The 19,723-nt window shown below is 45.3% G+C and overlaps 1 protein-coding gene across 1 annotated transcript in view; it reads right to left on the bottom strand.

The window, feature by feature from the left end:
• Positions 1-19,723, bottom strand: part of LOC307206561 (uncharacterized protein) — a 63,123-nt gene that overhangs the window by 19,836 nt on the left and 23,564 nt on the right. Inside the window, exons 6-7 of the mRNA XM_079959919.1 lie at positions 17,718-17,822; positions 6,332-6,424 (exon numbers count right to left, since the gene is read on the bottom strand). Coding sequence (XP_079816045.1) covers positions 6,332-6,424; positions 17,718-17,822 — 198 coding nt within the window. The remainder of the gene's footprint in view (positions 1-6,331; positions 6,425-17,717; positions 17,823-19,723) is intronic.

Consider the following 19,723-nt stretch of genomic DNA (forward strand, 5'->3'; position numbering starts at 1 on the left):
CTCACAGTGAGGGAACCGCCAGAAAGCCCTCGGTGCTGGACCTCAGTGTCCGGGTAGAACGGTGGGGGTGGAGACGCTCCTTCAGGTATACTGGACCGAGGCCGTTTAGGGCTTTAAAGGTCAGCACCAACACTTTGAATTGTGCTCGGAAACATACTGGGAGCCAATGTAGGTCTTTCAAGACCGGTGTTATATGGTCTCGGCGGCCGCTCCCTGTCACCAGTCTGGCTGCTGCGTTCTGGATTAGTTGTAGTTTCCGGGTCACCTTCAAAGGTAGCCCCGCGTAGAGCGCATTGCAGTAGTCCAAGCGGGAGATAACCAGAGCATGCACCACTCTGGCGAGGCAGTCCGCAGGCAGATAGGGTCTCATCCTGCGTACCAGATGGAGCTGGTACACAGCTGCCCTGGGCACAGATTTAACCTGTGCCTCCATGGACAGCTGTGAGTCCAAAATGACTCCCAGGCTGCGCACCTGGTCCTTCAGGGGCACAGTTACCCCATTCAGGACCAGGGAAATGTAGTGTTTCAAGGGACCACAAGAATCATCTAGTCCTGGGGTAAAGGTAAAGGGACCCCTGACCGTTAAGTCTAGTGGCAGATGACTCTGGGGTTGCGGCACTCACCTCACTTTACTGGCCAAGGGAGCCAGCGTACAGCTTCCAGGTTATGTGGCCAGCATGACTAAGCCGCTTCTGGCGAACCAGAGCAGCACACGGAAACACCGTTTACCTTCCCGCCAGAGCAGTACCTATTTATCTACTTGCACTTTGATGTGCTTTCGAACTGCTAGGTTGGCAGGAGCAGGGACCGAGCAACGGCAGCTCACCCCGTCGCAGGGATTCAAACCGCCAACCTTCTGATCGGAAAGCCCTAGGTTCTGTGGATTAGACGACAGCACCACCTACGTCCCAGTCCAGGGGTAGTCAACCTTTTTATACTTAACGCCCACTAATGCATCTTTCTTGATGGTAAAATTTCCTTACCGCCCACCAGGACTTGATGGAAGGAGGATTCAGAACCCCCTACTGCCCAGTTAGAATCCTGAAATGCTCACTAGTGTGCGGTAGGGACCAGGTCGACAATCCCTAAAATAATGAAGGAGAGTTCACCACCTTCCAAGGTAGCTCATCTCACTTGCAGTCAGAAATTTCTTCCTAAAGCTTAGGATTAGATGTATTTTTACTCCTTGCATAAAATACAGATGCAGGAAGAGTCGGAAAGCCAGGAAGTAATTGTAATCTCTGTATTTACGTGGATTTAAATGAAAGAAGTGAAAGAAGCTCTCTTACATAACTGGGACAAAATTACATAACTGGAAAAAAAAATTACAAAAAGACAATACCAATAAAGAGTACAAATTAAGAAGGGGGGAAGGAAAAGAAAACTTAAACTATCTATTGTTATTAGTAAGATAAAGAATATGACATAAATTTGAGATTGCAATTTCATGTTACAGTAAAAAAAAAATCTCATTATCATTAAACCCAACCTCCCATTTATTCCTTAGTTCTTTCTAAATAACTTTACTGCCATACCAAAATATTATTTTTTATATTATTTTTACACAGTTTTTTTGTTGTTTAGTCATTTAGTCGTGTCCGACTCTTTGTGACCCCATGGACCAGAGCACGCCAGGCACTCCTGTCTTCCACTGCCTCCCGCAGTTTGGTCAAACTCATGCTGGTAGCTTAAAGAACACTGTCCAGCCATCTCGTCCTCTGTCGTCCCCTTCTCCTTGTGCCCTCCATCTTTCCCAACATCAGGGTCTTTTCCAGGGAGTCTTCTCTTCTCATGAGGTGGCCAAAGTATTGGAGCCTCAGCTTCACAATCTGTCCTTCCAGTGAGCACTCAGGGCTGATTTCCTTCAGAATGGAGAGGTTTGATCTTCTTGCAGTCCATGGGACTCTCAAAAGTCTCCTCCAGCACCATAATTCAAAAGCATCAATTCTTCAGCAATCAGCCTTTTTTATGGTCCAGCTCTCACTTTCATACATCACTACTGGGAAAACCACAGCTTTAACTATATGGACCTTTATTGGCAAGGTAATTTCTCTGCTTTTTAAGATGCTGTCTAGGTTTGCCATCGCTTTTCTCCCAAGAAGCAGGCGTCTTTTAATTTCGTGGCTGCTGTCACCATCTGCAGTGATCATGGAGCCCAAGAAAGTAAAATCTCTCACTGCCTCAATTTCCCCCCCTTCTATTTGCCAGGAGGTGATGGGCCCAGTGACCATGATCTTCGTTTTTTTGATGTTCAACTTCAGACCATATTTTGCGCTCTCCTCTTTCACCCTCAATAAAAGGTTCTTTAATTCCTCCTCACTTTCTGCCATCAAGGTTGTGTCATCTGCATATCTGAGGTTGTTGATATTTCTTCCGGCAATCTTAATTCCGGCTAGGGATTCATCCAGCCCAGCCTTTCGCATGATGAATTCTGCACATAAGTTAAATAAGCAGGGAGACAATATACAACCTTGTCATACTCCTTTCCCAATTTTGAACCAATCAGTTGTTCCATATCCAGTTCTAACTGTCGCTTCTTGTCCCACATAGAGATTTCTCAGGAGACAGATGGGGTGATCAGGCACTCCCATTTTGATACAAATTCAGCTCTTGGTTTATTTTTTCCTGATAAGCTATCTAATTCAGCATATTCAGTCAATTTTTGAATCCACTCCTGTCTGGAAGGAATTATGTTGCTTTTCCACCTTGATGGCTATAAGGACTCTCGCTGCCACTGTTGCATACAAAAAAAATACCTTTAATTTGTTTTGGAATATCTGAGTCAGTGATCCCCAACAGATGTGCCTCTGGCTTTCTATTACAGTGGTACCTCGTGTTACAGACACCTCAGGTTACAGATGCTTCAGGTTACAGACTCCACTAACTCAGAAATAGTACCTCGGTTAAGAACTTTGTTTCAGGATGAGAACAGAAATCGCACGGTAGCAGCAGGAGGCCACACTAGCTAAAGTGGTACCTCAGGTTAAGAACAGTTTCAGGTTAAGAATGGACCTCCAGAACAAATTAAGTTCTTAACCCGAGGTCCCACTGTAAAGGAAAGTCTTAACATTTTTTCTAATTCTGAATGGATTTCCTCCCAAAATTTCTTTATTTTGCTACATTGCCACCATATATGATACAGTGAGCCTGTTTGATCTCCACAACAGTAACTTTTGGCTCCTTTGTACATTTTGGCTAATTTCCATGGAGTTAAATACCACCGGTGCTGCATTTTTAAAACGTTTTCCCTTATGGCATAGCACGTGGTAAATCTCCAATTATTCTTCCACAGATTTTCCCATTGGGACATTGTTATAACATACCCAAAGTCTTGACACCATTTTATCACGGCTGATGTAACTCAAATCTCAAGGTTTCCTTGGCAAACCCTTTTTATCTACATTAATTTTTTTGAATATTGGATAATATTGGAACCAATCTGTAATAATATCTCTTAATTCCTCAAAAGTTTCAGTTGGTTATCTTCTTTTAAAATTATTTTATAAGTAGGCCAATTTCACAACATATTTTTTTCCTTCACCATTGTGGCCTCTGCTTGGAGAGGCCCACCATGGGATTTTAGGCTCCAACCGATCTTTGTATTTCTCCCAAACTTTAAGAAGTGATCTCCTTATAATATGATTTGAAAAATCTCTGTGTATTTTTGCCTTTCCATAAATTCAATAAGGGTGCCAAGCCCAACGGTTATTATGTCCCTCCAAATCCAACAAACCTATATCTTGCAAATTAGCGGTGCTCCACTTAAAGTGCTTTCCTCATTACAAGAATCGAAATATTTTCCCCATCTTGATTCACTTATGCAAAATGAGTTGCGAAATCTGACCAAATCTTTTCCCACATTCCTAGCATAATATGGTTTATCCCATGTGAGTTCTTTTATGAGAAGTAAGGCCAGATCCATGTGCAAATCTCTTTCCACACTCCAAACATTTATATGGTTTCTCCCCTGTGTGAGTTCTTTTATGAGAAGTAAGGGCAGATCCATGTGCAAATCTCTTTCCACACTCCAAACATTTATATGGTTTCTCCCCTGTGTGAGTTCTTTTATGAGAAGTAAGGGCAGATCCATGTGCAAATCTCTTTCCACACTCCAAACATTTATATGGTTTCTCCCCTGTGTGAGTTCTTTTATGAGAAGTAAGGCCAGATCCATGTGCAAATCTCTTTCCACAGTCCAAACATTTATATGGTTTCTCCCCTGTGTGAACTTTGTGATGAGATCTAAGGCTTGAGCTTTCAGTGAAGTTCTTTCCACACTCAAAACAGGTATATGGTTTCACCCCTGTGTGAATTCTTTGATGACATTTAAGCTGTGAGCTTTGAGTGAAGCTCTTTCCACACTCAACACATGCATATGGTTTTTCACCTCTGTGAATTTTTTGATGTTTATGAAGGCCTGCATCATGCCGGAAGCTCTTTCCACACTCAAAGCACTTATATGGCTTCTCTTCTGAATGTATTCTGCGATGGCGAACAAGGTATGTGCAGTTACTAAAGCTCTTTCCACATGTCACACATTTATATGGTTTTTCCCCTGTATGGATTCGCTCATGCACAGTAAGGTGTGAACTATGACTGAAGCTCTTCCCACACTCAAAGCATTTATACGGCTTCTCACCAGTGTGAGTTCTCTTATGTGAACTAAGGTGTGAACTCTGGCTGAAGCACTTTCCACATTCCAAGCATTTATATGGTTTCTCCCCTGTGTGGATTCTCTTATGTGTAGTAAGGCTAACACTGTGAGCAAAGCTCCTTCCGCACTCCGAACATTTATAAGATTTCTCCCCAGTGTGAATTCTTTGATGCAATTTAAGACTTGAGCCGTGAGCGAAGCTCATTCCGCACTCCAAACATTTATACGGCTTCTCCCCTGTGTGTATTTTTTGATGCATTGCAAGGCCTGAGCTGCTAGTAAAGGCCTTTCCACACTCAAAACAGGTATATGGTTTCTCCCCTGTGTGGATTTTTTTATGATATACAAGGCTTGATCTGCTGGTGAAGGCCTTTCCACACTCTAAACAGGTATATGGTTTCTCCTCAGTGTGGACTTTGTAATGTCTTTTAAGGTATGAGTGGCGATTGAAACCCTTTCCACATTCTAGGCATTTGTATGATTCTTGTCCTGCGTGAATTTTTTCATGTGATTTTAGGCCTGAGCTGTCACTGAAGTTCTTTCCACACACCAAGCATTTACACGGTTTCTCCTCTGTGTGGATTCTGCAGTGTGAATTGAACCTAGATTTACTTTGGAATGTTTTGCCACATAAAGGTCTCTCATTTGTTCTCTTCCCCTTCTGATGTTTTTTTTGGACTGGGATTTGATGGCCGTGATCAGTCTGCATTAGAAGGCCTTCATACCTCCTATTTTCTTCTTGGTTTTTCTCTTGTGGTCTTGTTTCCTCTTGATCTTGAAAGGTCCTTCCTTTGACTTCATGCTTATTTCTTTCTGATGAGACCCGAGAACAACGACTGTCGTGTTCATCACCTGCTAAAGTTAAGGGAAGATGACAATTAAAAATGTAATCCAAATCACAATCCTAGTGAGACTTTCTGTAACATCTGATGATGATGATGATGATGGTGATTTTATTATTTATACCCTGCCCATCTGGCTGGGTTTCCTCAGCCACAGCATATATAAAACATCAACCTGCCCAATACAGGGCTGCCTTCAGATGTCTTCTAAAAGCTACATAGTTCTTTATCTGCTTGACATCTGAAGGGTGCCACCACTGAGCAGGCCCACTGCCTAGTTCCCTGTAGCTTCACTTTTGCCAATGAGGGAACCAGAGCTGGACCTCAGTGTCTGGGGTTAGAGATGCTCCTTCAGGTCTACAGGGTCAAGACTGATTAGAGCTTTAAAGGTCAGCACCAACACTTTGAATGATGCTCAGAAACAAACTCTGAGCCGATGTAGATCCTTTAAGACCAGTGTTATATGCTCCTGGCAACCGCTCCCAGTCACCAGTTGAGCTGCCGCTTTCTGGATTAATTGTAGTTTCCGAGTCACTTTCAAAGGCAGCCCCACCTAGAGCACATTGTAGCAATCCAAGCGGGAGATAACCATAGCATGTACCACAGTCTGCGTGCAGGTAGGGTCTCAGCCTGTGTACCAGATGGAGCTGGTAGACAGAAGCCCCCAAATCCTGGCTATGCCCAAGTCACCATGAGAAAACATTCATTTCCTGCCTATCTTTAATCTCTGCCAGTCCAGAGCTCTGGCCCTGCAGCCCTCCTTGTTTTCTTTCCAGGGGAGCTTCCTCACCCCCAACATCTCCCCAGGCCCCCCTCTCCATTCCCTGCAACTCACCAGATCTCTCTAAAGGTCCTGGGAGGGAGCATTCAAAGGTGGTGGGAGACAGCCTGACCAGGTCAACCGTCCATCTTCCTCCTTCCATCCTCGCTAGGTTTGCAGAATAATAAATAAATAAATAAATAAATAAATAAATAAATAAATTTTTATTTATTCCCCCTTCTTCCTGGTTCAGAAAACCGGGCTCAATGCAGCTAACAACAAATTTAAAACACTTAATGGATGCAACAAAAAACAGCATAAAATACAGTATAAAACGTGAATAACAATAAATTCAGAATTCAAAAATCAATTTAGGTGGAAATCCATCCACCTAAACATTAGATGATCACCAGGGCTAGCTGGCTAAATTAGTCCTATTTGGGCCAGCGAGGAGACCAGGGGAGAATTAGCTGTGGGATTCCAGAGCGGGTGATCTTCATAAAAAGGGAAGGGGGAGGGAAGGAAGGGGAATAAAAGATCAAATTGAAAGCCAGGCGGAATAGCTCTGTCTTACAGGCCCCGCGGAAGGAAGTTAAATCCTGCAGGGCCCTGGTCTCATGGAACGGAGCATTCCACCGGGTCGGAGCCATCACTAAGAAGGCCCTGGCCCTGGTGGAGGATAATCTGACTTCCTTAGGGCCCGGGACCTCTAAACTATGATTATTCATGGACCTTAAGGTCTTCTGCGGGGCATACCAGGAGAATCAGACTCTTTCATCCTTCCTGAGGAGGCAAAACAAGCGGCATTTTCCTGAGACGGAAAAAGAAGCATAGGAAGTCTCAGCAGCCCTGCAGGGAATTCTCCTGCCCTAGATATTCTCCTGCCGCTGGACATCCCCTCTGCAACAGTCCCAAGCTGTTATTAAACATGTTTTTGTGATTACAAATTAATCTGTCTGCTTCCTCTATCTTCCTTAAGGCTGGCATGGTACGCTCAGTAGTGACCTGAAAGTAGATCCCATTGAACTCAGTGGAGCTTACATATGAGTAAATCTGCAATGGACTGCTGTGCATATTCTCCCTCTTCTGACACACAGAAACCCATTGGTCTTCTTCCCCTCCCTTCTTCCAGTCAAGACCTTCTTGTCTTTTCTCCCCCGTCTTTTCTGCTCACTTGGGGGGGGGTCCCTCTCCCCCCCACCACACCCATCCATCCATTTCTCCTCCCCCCCCAACCCCCTGGAACTCAGCTGACCTCCCCCAGCCTCAGATGGTGCTGGAGGTTGGGAGCCCCAGCTCAGCTCATTTCTAGGATCACAGATCCAGCCTCTTTGAAACTATTTTGCAGGACTCAGAAGTTTAAACAAGCTGCATGTTCCTGGGAAGGAGGGAGCCTGCAGGGATTTATCTTGCAAAAGACTTTCCACTCCCCATCCCTCCATGCCCCCAACTCCATTCCCTGCCACTCAGCAGATCTCTCTGAGGGTCCTGGAGGGGAACGGTCAGAGGTTGGGGGAGGCAGCCGGACCAGGTTAACCGTCCATCTTCTCCCTTCCATCCTCGCTAGGTTCGCAGGATCTGCCTCTTCCATCCTTCCTGAGGAGCTCAGAAGATGCAGGTTCGAGGGAGGGAGGGAGAAGCAAAGGCAGCCTCAGAGGCCCTGCATCCATTTTCCCACCCAACATATTTTCCTGGTGAAAGATAAGCCTGCCTAGGTGTGGGCACCCACTTACAGCCTCCATGGTAAAAGAGGAGAGTCCCCACTCCTGGACCCCACCATGTGAGGAAAGCGGAGTCATGGCTGAAAGAGGATCTTCTTCCCACCAACATTCAAAACATTCCATTCCTGGCTTCCTTCTTTCTCTGCCAGCCTGTAGCTGTGACAGGGCTGACCCCCACCCCACTTCCTCCCTCTGCCCCCCCAGCCCCACTTTAAGGGAAGGGGCTGTAGCTCAAGAGCAGAGCATCTCCTCAGCAGGCAGAAAGCCCCCGATCCAAGACCCCCCCCCCTTTGGTCTTACCCTGCCCTCTCTACTCGACCCCTTTCTTTCCAAAACATCCATGCCTCCTTCCTCCTCTCCCCAGAGCCACCCTGCCCCCTTTCCTTTTTTGGGGGGGGGTTCCTACCCCACCCTACAACTCCCTCCCTCCCCCCCCCGCCTCGCCTTCTTGCCTTGCTCTCCCCCTGGGGCGCCCCTGCAGCCCTCGAGGTCCTTTGCTCTCCCCGCAGCTCTTTCGGGGCTCAAATGTGGGGTGCAGCCCCATGCATGCTCCTCTCCCGGAGGGCTTCTCTCCTGCAAAGCAGCTGCTCTGGCACAGGAGCCCCCTTCCCCCCCAACAAAAAAAATATATCCCCCTCTATTTCCTACCTTGCAGAAGGCACAGTCTTCCGCGCTGCAGAATCCCCTCCCTCGCAGCTTGTCACATGTGACAAACGGAGGAGGAAGTGACGCTTTTCCTCTCCCCCAGGAAGTCCTCTCTAGCAATATAATCGCTGCCTTTAACCCTTGAAGAGCCACTGTCCCCCTTCACCCTTGTTATGTACTGAATTGAATTAGGATCCAAACTGCAGCAGTCTGATTGGTCCTAGAACAATAGGATCCAAAAGGCAGCAGTCTGATTGGTCCTAGAACAATAGGATTCAGAATGCAGCAGTCTGATTGGTCTTAGAACAATGCAGCAGTATGATTGGTTGGCAGGAACCACCCAATCATGCTCCAGATAGAAGTGAATCCACAACCTGATTGGCTTACAGTAGAATTCCAGAATTAGCCAATCATGGGCAGCCCATTGTGTAAATAATGTATATAAAGCAGATACTTTGAGGGGGCTCCTCTCCACTCCCACCGGTTGCCCCCCATGGCTTTTCTCACCTCTGCAGGTTTGCCAGCTATGCCCCCTTTTGGACAGAGGTGACTTGGCATCTGCACTCCAGGCTCTGGCAAGTTCCAGGCTGAATAATCGCAATTTCTTCTACAGTGGTACCTCAGGTTAAGTACTTAATGCGTTCCAGAGATCCGTTCTTAACCTGAAGCACCACTGAAACTGTTCTTAACCTGAAGCACCACTTTAGCTGATGGGCCCTCCTGCTGCTGCCGCGCTGCTGCAGCACGATTTCTGTTCTCATCTTGAAGCAAAGTTCTTATAGGTATACCTGATTATATTCCACCTTTCCAGGGAAAGGTAACTACAACAGCACACATGTAACAAAATGTATTACTCTGACCCCCATGATAATGCTCAAATATCATGCTTTAATCCATCTAGAAGTTACAAGGAAAAGGTGGGACACACCTGGAGGAAAGAAAGGAAATGCATCATTACCAACTACAATCAAATTACCCAACTGCTACTAAACAAAAGCAATGAATCCTGGCCCTCTTTCAATGACTGTTTTGCAGGATCTGACACAAGGTCCATGGAAGGCACCTTCTCATATTCAAGAGCACCAGCCAGAAACCTGCAGGAGTTCAGAAGCAGCACATGATGCTCAGACCTGTCCCTGGTTTTCCACACAACATGCTTCCTTAGATAAGAGTGTGACCATATTAGCCCATCCTTTGGTCTGTTTTCAAAGATGAGATGAGCAAGAGTGGTGGAGACCGCCACTCCAATAGGCTTCTGAGAGGGGGAAGAGGAAGGGAGTACGGACCTAGATTTGTGGTGGTTTTAGATGGGACACACCCCAGAAGAAGGAAGGAGCTGGGAAATAGTGGATCAACAGGAGCAAGATAGCAGGTGCTCCAGCCCTGAATAGAGACAGGAGTCTGTTGTGTTAGAAATATCACAGCAGCCAAGTGACACGATGTCTCTAGTATACTAGTGTCCCCTCCTTCCCCTACAACCAAGTGTGCCCTTCGTGTCACAGAGCAGCAAACGCCATTTACCTTCCCACCGGAGCGGTACCTATTCATCTACTTCCACTTTGATGTGCTTCCGAACTGCTAGGTTGGCAGAAGCAGGGACTAAGCAACGTTAGCTCACGCAGTCGCAGGGATTCGAACCACCGACCTTCTGATCGGAAAGCCCTAGGGTCTGTGGATTAGACCACAGCGCCACCCACGTCCCAGTCCAGGGGTAGTCAACCTTTTTATACTTTACGCCCACTAATGCCTCTTTCTTGATGGTAAAATTTCCTTACCGCCCAACAGGACTTGATGGAAGGAGGATTCAGAACCCTCTACTGCCCACTTAGAATCCTGAAATGCCCACTAGTGTGCGGTAGGGACCAGGTTGACAATCCCTAAAATAATGAAGGAGAGTTCACCACCTTCCAAGGTAGCTCATCTCACTTGCAGTCAGGAATTTCTTCCTAAAGCTTAGGATTAGACGTATTTTTACTCCTTGCATAAAATACAGATGCAGGAAGAGTCGGAAAGCCAGGAAGTACCGTATTTTTCGCTCTATAACACGCACCCAACCATAACACGCACGTAGTTTTTAGAGGAGGAAAACAAGAAAAAAAAATATTATAAACGAAACAGTGGCTGCATGATTTTTGTGGTTCATGCTGTGGCCACAGACATGTGATCTGACAGTGAGTTTGGAGTAGCCCAATGCTAAAATCCTGAGGATCCATGTGGATCCATGCTTTGTAACCACGTTTTTGCACCCCAGGCAACAGTGGGTGCGTGATTTTTTTGGTGCAAGATGTAGCCATGGACATGCTATGTAATCTAATGGTGAATTTGGGGTGACCCAGGGCAAAAATCCTGAGGATCCATGTGGATCCGTGCTTTGTAACCACGTTTTAAGTGGGGAGGGAAGGAAAAGCACTCAAGGGACACGGAGCATGCATGGGGTGTGTGGAGAAGGATGCTGCTAATAATGCTATTTAGCGAGCTGAGTGGGGAGGAGAGAGGGACAGAGAGCCTGCTTGCTTTAAAGGAGCCAACCGGACAGGAGCCGCTTACACTCGTGTAAGCGGCTCCTCTCCTCTCCCGCTTTGCTCCTTTAAAGCAAGCAGGCTCTCTGTCCCTCTCTCTTCCCCACTCAGCGGCTCTTCTCCCGCTTTGCTGTTTCAAAACGAGCCACGGAGGAGGGAAGGAAGGGGAACCATGGATCCTCTGCTCACGACTGCAGCAGATCCCCCTGCCACCCATAGGCATTCCCTCCATAACATGCACAGACATTTCCCCTTACTTTCTAGGAGGAAAAAAGTGAGTGTTGTGGTGCAAAAAATACGGTAATTGTAATCTCTGTATTTACATGGATTTAAGTGAAAGAAGCTCTCCACAACACTGATTTCACCAGGCAGCTAGTCCAGTGAGCAGTTGACAGCCCCTCGTGACAGCAGGTGTATGATTTCTCCCATATGAATTCTTGTATGAATTCCATGAAATTTCACAACAGCGGAGCTCCAATTATTATTATTATCATTTTTTAAATTTTTATTATATTTTCCATGCTTATTACAGAACTGGAGAAAAATATTACAAAAAGGCAATACCGATAAAGAGAACAAATTGAGAAGAGGGGAGGAAAAGAAAACTTACACTATCTATTATTATTATTAAGATAAAGAATATGACATAAATTTAGATTGCAATTTCATGTTACAATTTAAAAAATCTCTTTATCATTAAACCCAGCCTCCCATTTATTCCTTAGTTCTTTCTACATAACTTTACTGCCATACCAAAATACTATTTTTTAATATTATTTTTACACAGTTTAGTAATATTTATATAAGCAATTAATAAAGACTGCTGAGATCACTCAAAAGTAGCTACAAATTTTAACATGGTATAGTTTTGTTTAAGATATATTCTAAAGGCCTCCAATTTTTGATACAAATTCAGCTCTCAGTTTATTTTTTCCTGATATGCTATCTAATTCAGCATATTCAGTCAATTTTTGAATCCACTCCTGTCTGGAAGGAATTATGTCGCTTTTCCAGCTTGATGGCTATAAGGACTTTCGTTGCCACTGCTGCATACAAAAAAATACCTTTAATATTTTTTTGAATATCTGAGTCAGTGATCCCCAACAGATATGCCTCTGGCTTTTTTATTACAGTGGTACCTCAGTTTACAGACCCTTCAGGTTACAGACGCTTCAGGTTACAGACCCCGCTAACCCAGAAATAGTACCTTGGGTTAAGAACTTTGCCTCACGATGAGAACAGAAATCGCACGGCGGCAGCGGGAGGCCCCATTAGCTAAAGTGGTACCTCGGGTTAAGAACAATTTCAGGTTAAGAACGGACCTCCATAACGAATTAAGTTCTTAACCCGAGGGACCACTGTAAAGGAAATTCTTAACATTTTTTTCTAATTCTGAATGTATTTCCTCCCAAAATTTCTTTATTTTGCTACATTGCCACCATATATGATACAGTGAGCCTGTTTGATCTCCACAACAGTAACTTTTGGCTCCTTTATACATTTTGGCTAATTTCCATGGAGTTAAATACCACCGGTGCTGCATTTTTAAAAAGCTTTCCCTTATGGCATAGCACGTGGTAAATCTCCAACTAGTCTTCCACAGATTTTCCCATTGGGACAATGTTATAACATACCCAAAGTCGTGAGACCACTTTATCATGGCTGATGTAACTTCTTCCTCCTCGACTTCCCAGTGGAGGAGGAGGCGATAAGCTTTAGAGAGAGTTTTACTTTTTGAGTTTATTACATTGGATTCAAAACTTGAGGTTCTAGATGAACTATTTTTTTCTACTTTAAATTTTTGAATAATTGATAATATTGGAACCTATCTGTAAAAATATCTCTTAATTACTCAAAACTTTCAAGTTTCAGTTGGTTATCTTCTTTTAAAATTATTTTATAAGTAGGCCAATTTCACAACGTATTTTTTTCCTTCACCATTGTGGCCTCTGCTTGGAGAGGCCCATCACGGGATTTTAGGCTCCAACCGATCTTTGTATTTCTCCCAAACTTTAAGAAGTGATCTCCTTATAATATGATTTGAGAAATCTCTGTATATTTTTGCCTTTCCATAAATTCAATAAGCGTGCTAACCCCAACGGTTATTATGTCCCTCCAAATCCAATAAACCTATATCTTGAAAATTAGCGGTGCTCTAAACAAACTGCTTTCCTCATTACAAGAATCTAAATACTTCCCCCCTCTTGATTCACTTATGCAAAATGAGTTGGAAATCTGACCAAATCTTTTCCCACATTCCAAGTATATATATGGTTTATCCCATGTGAGTTCTATTATGAGAAGTAAGCTTAGATCCCTGTGCAAATCTCTTTCCACACTCCAAACATTTATATGGTTTTTCCCCTGTGTGTGTTCTTTTATGAGAAGTAAGGTTAGCACTGTCAGCAAATCTCTTTCCACATTCCAAACATTTATATGGTTTCTCCCCTGTGTGAGTTCTTTTATGAGAAGTAAGGGCAAATCCCTGTGCAAATCTCTTTCCACACTCCAAACATATATATGGCTTCACCCCTGTGTGAATTCTTTGATGCGAAGTAAGGTTAGTACTCTGAGCAAATCTCCTTCCACACTCCAAACATTTATATGGTTTCTCCCCTGTGTGGGTTCTTTTATGAGAAGTAAGCTTAGATCCATGTGCAAATCTCTTTCCACACTCCAAACATTTATATGGTTTCTCCCCTGTGTGTGTTCTTTTATGAGAAGTAAGGTTAGTACTGTGAGCAAATCTCTTTCCACACTCCAAACATTTATATGGTTTCTCCCCTGTATGGATTCTGCGATGGCTAACAAGGTGTGTGCAGTTACTAAAGCTCTTTCCACATGTCACACATATATATGGTTTTTCCCCTGTATGGATTCGCTCATGCACAGTAAGGTATGAACTATGACTAAAGCTCTTCCCACACTCAAAGCATTTATACGGCTTCTCACCGGTGTGAGTTCTCTTATGTGAACTAAGGTGTGAACTATGACTGAATGTCTTCCCACATTCCAAGCATTTATAAGATTTCTCCCCTGTGTGTATTTTTTGATGCATTGCAAGGCTTGATCTGCTAGTGAAGGCCTTTCCACACTCCAAACAGGTATATGGTTTCTCCTCAGTGTGGACTTTGTAATGTCTTTTAAGGTATGAGTGGCAATTGAAACCCTTTCCACATTCTAGGCATTTGTATGATTCCTGTCCTGCGTGAATTTTTTCATGTGATTTTAGGCCTGAGCTGTCACTGAAGTTCTTTCCACACACCAAGCATTTACACGGTTTCTCCTCTGTGTGGATTCTGCAGTGTGAATTGAACCTAGATTTACTTTGGAATGTTTTGCCACATAAAGGTCTCTCATTTGTTCTCTTCCCCTTCTGATGTTTTTTCTGGACTGGGATTTGATGGTCGTGATCAGTCTGCATTAGAAGGCCTTCATACCTCCCATTTTCTTCTTGGTTTTTCTCTTGTGGTCTTGTTTCCTCTTGAACTTGAAAGGTCCTTCCTTTGACTTCATGCTTATTTCTTTCTGATGAGACCTGAGAACAATGACTGTCGTGTTCATCACCTGCTAAAGTTAAGGGAAGATGACAATTAAAAATGTAATCCAAATCACAATCCTAGTGAGACTTTCTGTAACATCTGATGATGATGATGGTGATTTTATTATTTATACCCTGCCCATCTGGCTGGGTTTCCTCAGCCACAGCATATATAAAACATCAAACTGACCAATACAGGGCTGCCTTCAGATGTCTTCTAAAAGCTACATAGTTCTTTATCTCCTTGACAGCTGAAGGGAGCCACCACTGAGCAGGCCCACTGCCTAGTTCCCTGTAACTTCACTCCTGGCAATTAGGGAACCAGAGTTGGACCTCAGTGTCTGGGGTTAGAGATGCTCCTTCAGGTCTACAGGGTCAAGACTGTTTAGAGCTTTAAAGGTCAGCACCAACACTTTGAATGATACTCAGAAACAAACTCTGAGGCAATGTAGATCCTTTAAGACCAGTGTTATATGCTCCTGGCAACTGCTCCCAGTCACCAGTTGAGCTGCCGCTTTCTGGATTAATTGTAGTTTCCGAGTCACTTTCAAAGGCAGCCCCACCTAGAGCACATTGTAGCAATCCAAGCGGGAGATAACCAGAGCATGTACCACAGTCTGCGTGCAGGTAGGGTCTCAGCCTGTGTACCAGATGGAGCTGGTAGATAACAGCCCCAAAACTCTGACTATGCCCATGTCACCATTAGAAAACATTCATGTCCTTTCTTTCTACCAGAATGCTGCAGCGAGGCTCCTCACGGGGTCTCTGCCATGGGAGCATATTCACCCAGTGCTTTTCAAGCTGCACTGGCTCCCGGTGGAGTACAGGGTCAGATTTAAGGTGCTGCTTTTGACCTTTAAAGCCCTTCATGGCCTAGGACCCTCGTACCTACGGGACCGCCTCTCCTGGTATGCCCCACGGAGAGCCTCAAGGTCCATAAATAATAACACCTTAGTGGTCCCAGGCCCTAAAGAAGTTAGATTTGCTTCAACCAGAGCCAGGGCCTTTTCAGCACTGGCTCCGGCCTGGTGGGACGCTCTGCCTCATGAGACCAGGGCCCTGCAGGATCTGATTTCTTTCCGCAGGGCCTGTAAGACAGAGTTGTTCCGCCTGGCCTTTGGCTTGGAGCCAATTTGATTCCCTCCCTCTCTCTCTCTCTCTCTCTCTCTCTCTCTCTCTCTCTCTTTTTCTCTTTCTTTCTTTTCCTTCTCCTCCTGCGATGAGGCTACATTTTAATATTTTAATGTTCCATTATTTTAATGTTGTATTTTATTTTTGTTTTTAAGTTGTAATCATTCATCTTGTTTTTATTATTGCTTGTAAGCCGCTCTGAGCCCGGCCTTGGCTGGGGAGGGCGGGGTATAAATAAAAAATTATTATTATTATTATTACATTTTATCTCTGCTAGCCCACAGCTCTAGCCCTTCTCCGGCCGAGGCAGGGCTCAGAGTGGCTAACATCATAAAAACAACACAATATGCATAAAAACAGACATCAATTAATTAAAACACATCTTAAAATTAATTCAGACAAGTTAAAATCAAAACAGGTGGCAATTATCAGGCTGGAATTGAGAGTGGTTAATACTTGCCAGGACCAACTGTTTCTACTGATCATACAAGGACCTGTGAGCAGGTTGGGGGCCTCCTTTGGGCTTGTTTTATACAAAGGAAAGTAAGTCAAACTCCATCCTGCCCAAAGGCCTGGCGGAACAGCTCTGTCTTGCAGGCCCTGTGGATGTCAAATCCCGCAGGGCCCTGGTATCTTGTGGGAGAGTGGTCCACCAGGCTGGGGCCACGGCTGAAAAGGCCCTGGCTCTAGTCAAGGCCAGTCTAATTTCCCTGGGGCCTGGGATCTTCAAGGTGTTGTTCTTAGCAGAAAGAGGGTGAAAGAGGATCAGCCTCTTTCATCCTTCCTGAGGAGCTCAGACGCCTAAACAAGCTGCAGGTTCCTTGGGAGGGAGGGAGGGAGGGAGGGAGGGAGAAGTAAAAGGAGCCTCAGAGAAGCTGCAGGGATTCCTCTGCCCTAGATATTCTCCAGCCCCTGCAGAGGCCCAAATGGGACATATATGTAAAATTTATTTCCCTGCCATCTGTTGGGTTCCCCAGCCAACCTTTGCCACTAACAGCATATATAAAAACAGACCAAAACATCAAACATAAAAAACAGAAATATCCTATACAGGCAACAAACAAACCAATGATAAGAATAGCAACAATAATAACAACATGTTTACAGCTATACCCAAATTAAAATAACCACCCACCCCAACTAAACAATTAACCAACACCAACCCGACGAAAACAAAACGGAGGAACGAAAATCAGAACCTTTTAAAGCATTTTAGCCGGCTGCCCCAACCCAAGAGTTGTTCCAGCAATGTCCCAGTGGCCTCCCAGGAGCCTCTTTTGGCTGTTCAAGGTGAGCCTGGGCTCCGCCCCCTTGGCCAGGTGGAATGGGCCTTGCACCCAGGCCTCATGGCATGGGGGGCACAGTAGTGACCTGAAAGTAGATCCCATTGAACGCAGTGGGTCTTATATCTATACAGGGCTCCTCTGCCTATTCCTCCTCTTCTGGCAACCAGAAACATATTGGCGCATGCTCCAGGTTAGGGACTTTGGAGAAGACCTCTCCCCTGCCTTCCTCCAAGTCAAGACCTTCTTGCATTTTATGTTCTCCTGTCTTTTCTGCTTGCTTGAGGGAGGGTTTCCCTCCAGCCCCCACCCATCCATTTCTTCTTCTCCACCCCCCAACCCTCTGAAAGTCAGCCAACCTCTCCCAGCCTCAGAGGTGGGGAGCCCCAGCTCAGGACCACAAATCCAGCCTCTTTGGAACTATACTCAGAAGTTTAAACAAACTGCCGGTTTTTATGGGTGAGGGAGAAGCAAGGGGGCCTCAGAGCCCCTCCATGGACATATTGGGAGGGGAAGCCCCAATATACCACAGTTTCCACAGTAAAATCTCCCCCCTTTATCTTATTCCTTGCTTCACTCTCCATCCCTCCAAGTCCCTATCTCCACTTCCTAGGAACTCACGAGATGTCTCTGAGGGTCCTGGAGGACAACGCTCAGAGGTTGTTTGGAGGGATGCAGGAGACAGTCTGTCCAGGTCACCCGTCCATCTTCCTCCTTCCATCCTCGCTTGGACTGAAGAGCTCAGAAGCTGCAGGTTCCTGGGAGGGAGGAAGAAACAAAGAGAGCCTCAGAGGCCCTGCAGGCATTTTCCTGCCCAAGACATTTTCCTGGTGAAGATGAAGCCATGCATGAAAAGTGGAGCCATGCCTGAAATAAGATCTTCATCCCACCACCATTAAAAACATTTATTTCCTTTCCTGGCTTCCTTTTCACTCTGCCAACTTTGCTGCAGCAGTTGCTGGTGGTGAGAAACTGATGACATTTTATGGCCAGCGGTTCTCCTCTTCCCATCCTTAAAGTCTTCCCTCCTCCATCTCTCCCAAGACCTTGGTACCTTCCTAGAGCTGGTCTGCTATACAGAGAGACTGTGCCCTCCTTGGGGGCTTTCTTCCTGAACCCCCCCAGACAGGGAAGGCATGGAAGAATAAAAGAGCCCATGCCGTGTAGAGCTGAAATGAGTTTCCAGCTGACCCTGCCCTCCCCCCCTCTTTTCCCAAAACATGAATGTCTCCCTCCTCCTCTTCCCAGAGCCATCCTGCCCCCTTTCCTTTTGGGGGGGTTTCATAGCTCACCCTAAAACTGCCACTTCCCCCGCCCTGCCTTCTTGCTGTGCTCTCCTCCTGGGGCGCCCCTGCACCCCTAAAAGCCTTTTGCACTCATCGCAGCTCTTGGGGGGCTGAATTGGGGGTGCAACCCCACGCATGCGCCCTCCCACCGCTGCCCCTTTGCAAAACTGCCCTCTCCTGGAGGGTTTCTCTCCTGCAAAGGACCTGCTCTGGCTCGGGAGCCCCCCCAAATATATATATATATATATATATATATATATATATATATATATATATATATATATATATATTTGGGGGGGGCTCCCGAGATATATATATATATCCCTCTTTATATATATATCCCTCTATATATATATATCCCTCTTTTCCTACCTTGCAGAAGGCACAGTCTCCTCCCTCGCAGTTGTTCAAATGTGACAAACGGAGGAGGAAGTGACGCTTTTCCTCTCCCCCAGGAAGTCCTCTCTAGCAATATAATCGCTGCTTTTAACCCTTGAAGAACCAGCGCTTCTCCCACCCCAACCCAAACTGCGTGGTGCTGGAGACATTGCGGATTCCGCCTATGGGGACCCTTCAAAGCGCCCCCTTCCCTTGGAGGGGGGCCCGCTCTTCTTTTCTTCCTGCATTTTCAGGGCGGTGGGATTTGCATTCTGCAGAGGGTCTGCTCCAAGGTTCAAATGTGGGGCAGTTGTGGCATAGTGGTTAGAGTGCCCCTCTTGATATGAAGGTGGGACATTTCATAGCCCCGATATGTTACAGCAGAATGCAAAAGAATTCTTTCTCATCGCTGGTAAAGAAAAATAATCACCCCATCAAATGTATCATTTCAGCTTCACAGACCCTGCAGAGACACAAAACTGGTGCGAAGCTCACCCTGCTCCACCACAATCGCTTAACTGCAAAACTGCACAGTCCTGATCTTTTACAGGGGGAAGAAAACACCGAAAAAGGAAAAATATATACAATTGACTTGAAGGCAGAGAGTTTTAAAGCTCTTTTTGCACAGGGCAGAGAGCTTTCCCAGGAGTTTGTCCCGACCATATGTGATTTCGACTTTACACACTATCACTGAAATGTAACCCCTGCAAACGTCGTGTGTCAAACTCTGCACCCCATACAATAGTTTATTGTCACAATTCTCAGCACCCTTAACCAGCAAAACAAGCTCCCAGAAATCTTAGGTGGTTTCATGGGGCTTTGGATATGTGGAGTGAATGTGGCCTAACAGATTTGTGCTTTGTGTGTTTGTGTGTCTCCCATCACATGGCCTCCAAACACAAGTTGGAAAGAGGCACACATTGATTAAAATGGTGCTGCATAAAATCACAGGTGCAGTCAGCT

The sequence above is a fragment of the Podarcis cretensis genome (assembly GCF_951804945.1).
Source record: "Podarcis cretensis genome assembly, chromosome: 2".
NCBI classification, from domain to species: Eukaryota; Metazoa; Chordata; class Lepidosauria; order Squamata; family Lacertidae; genus Podarcis; species Podarcis cretensis.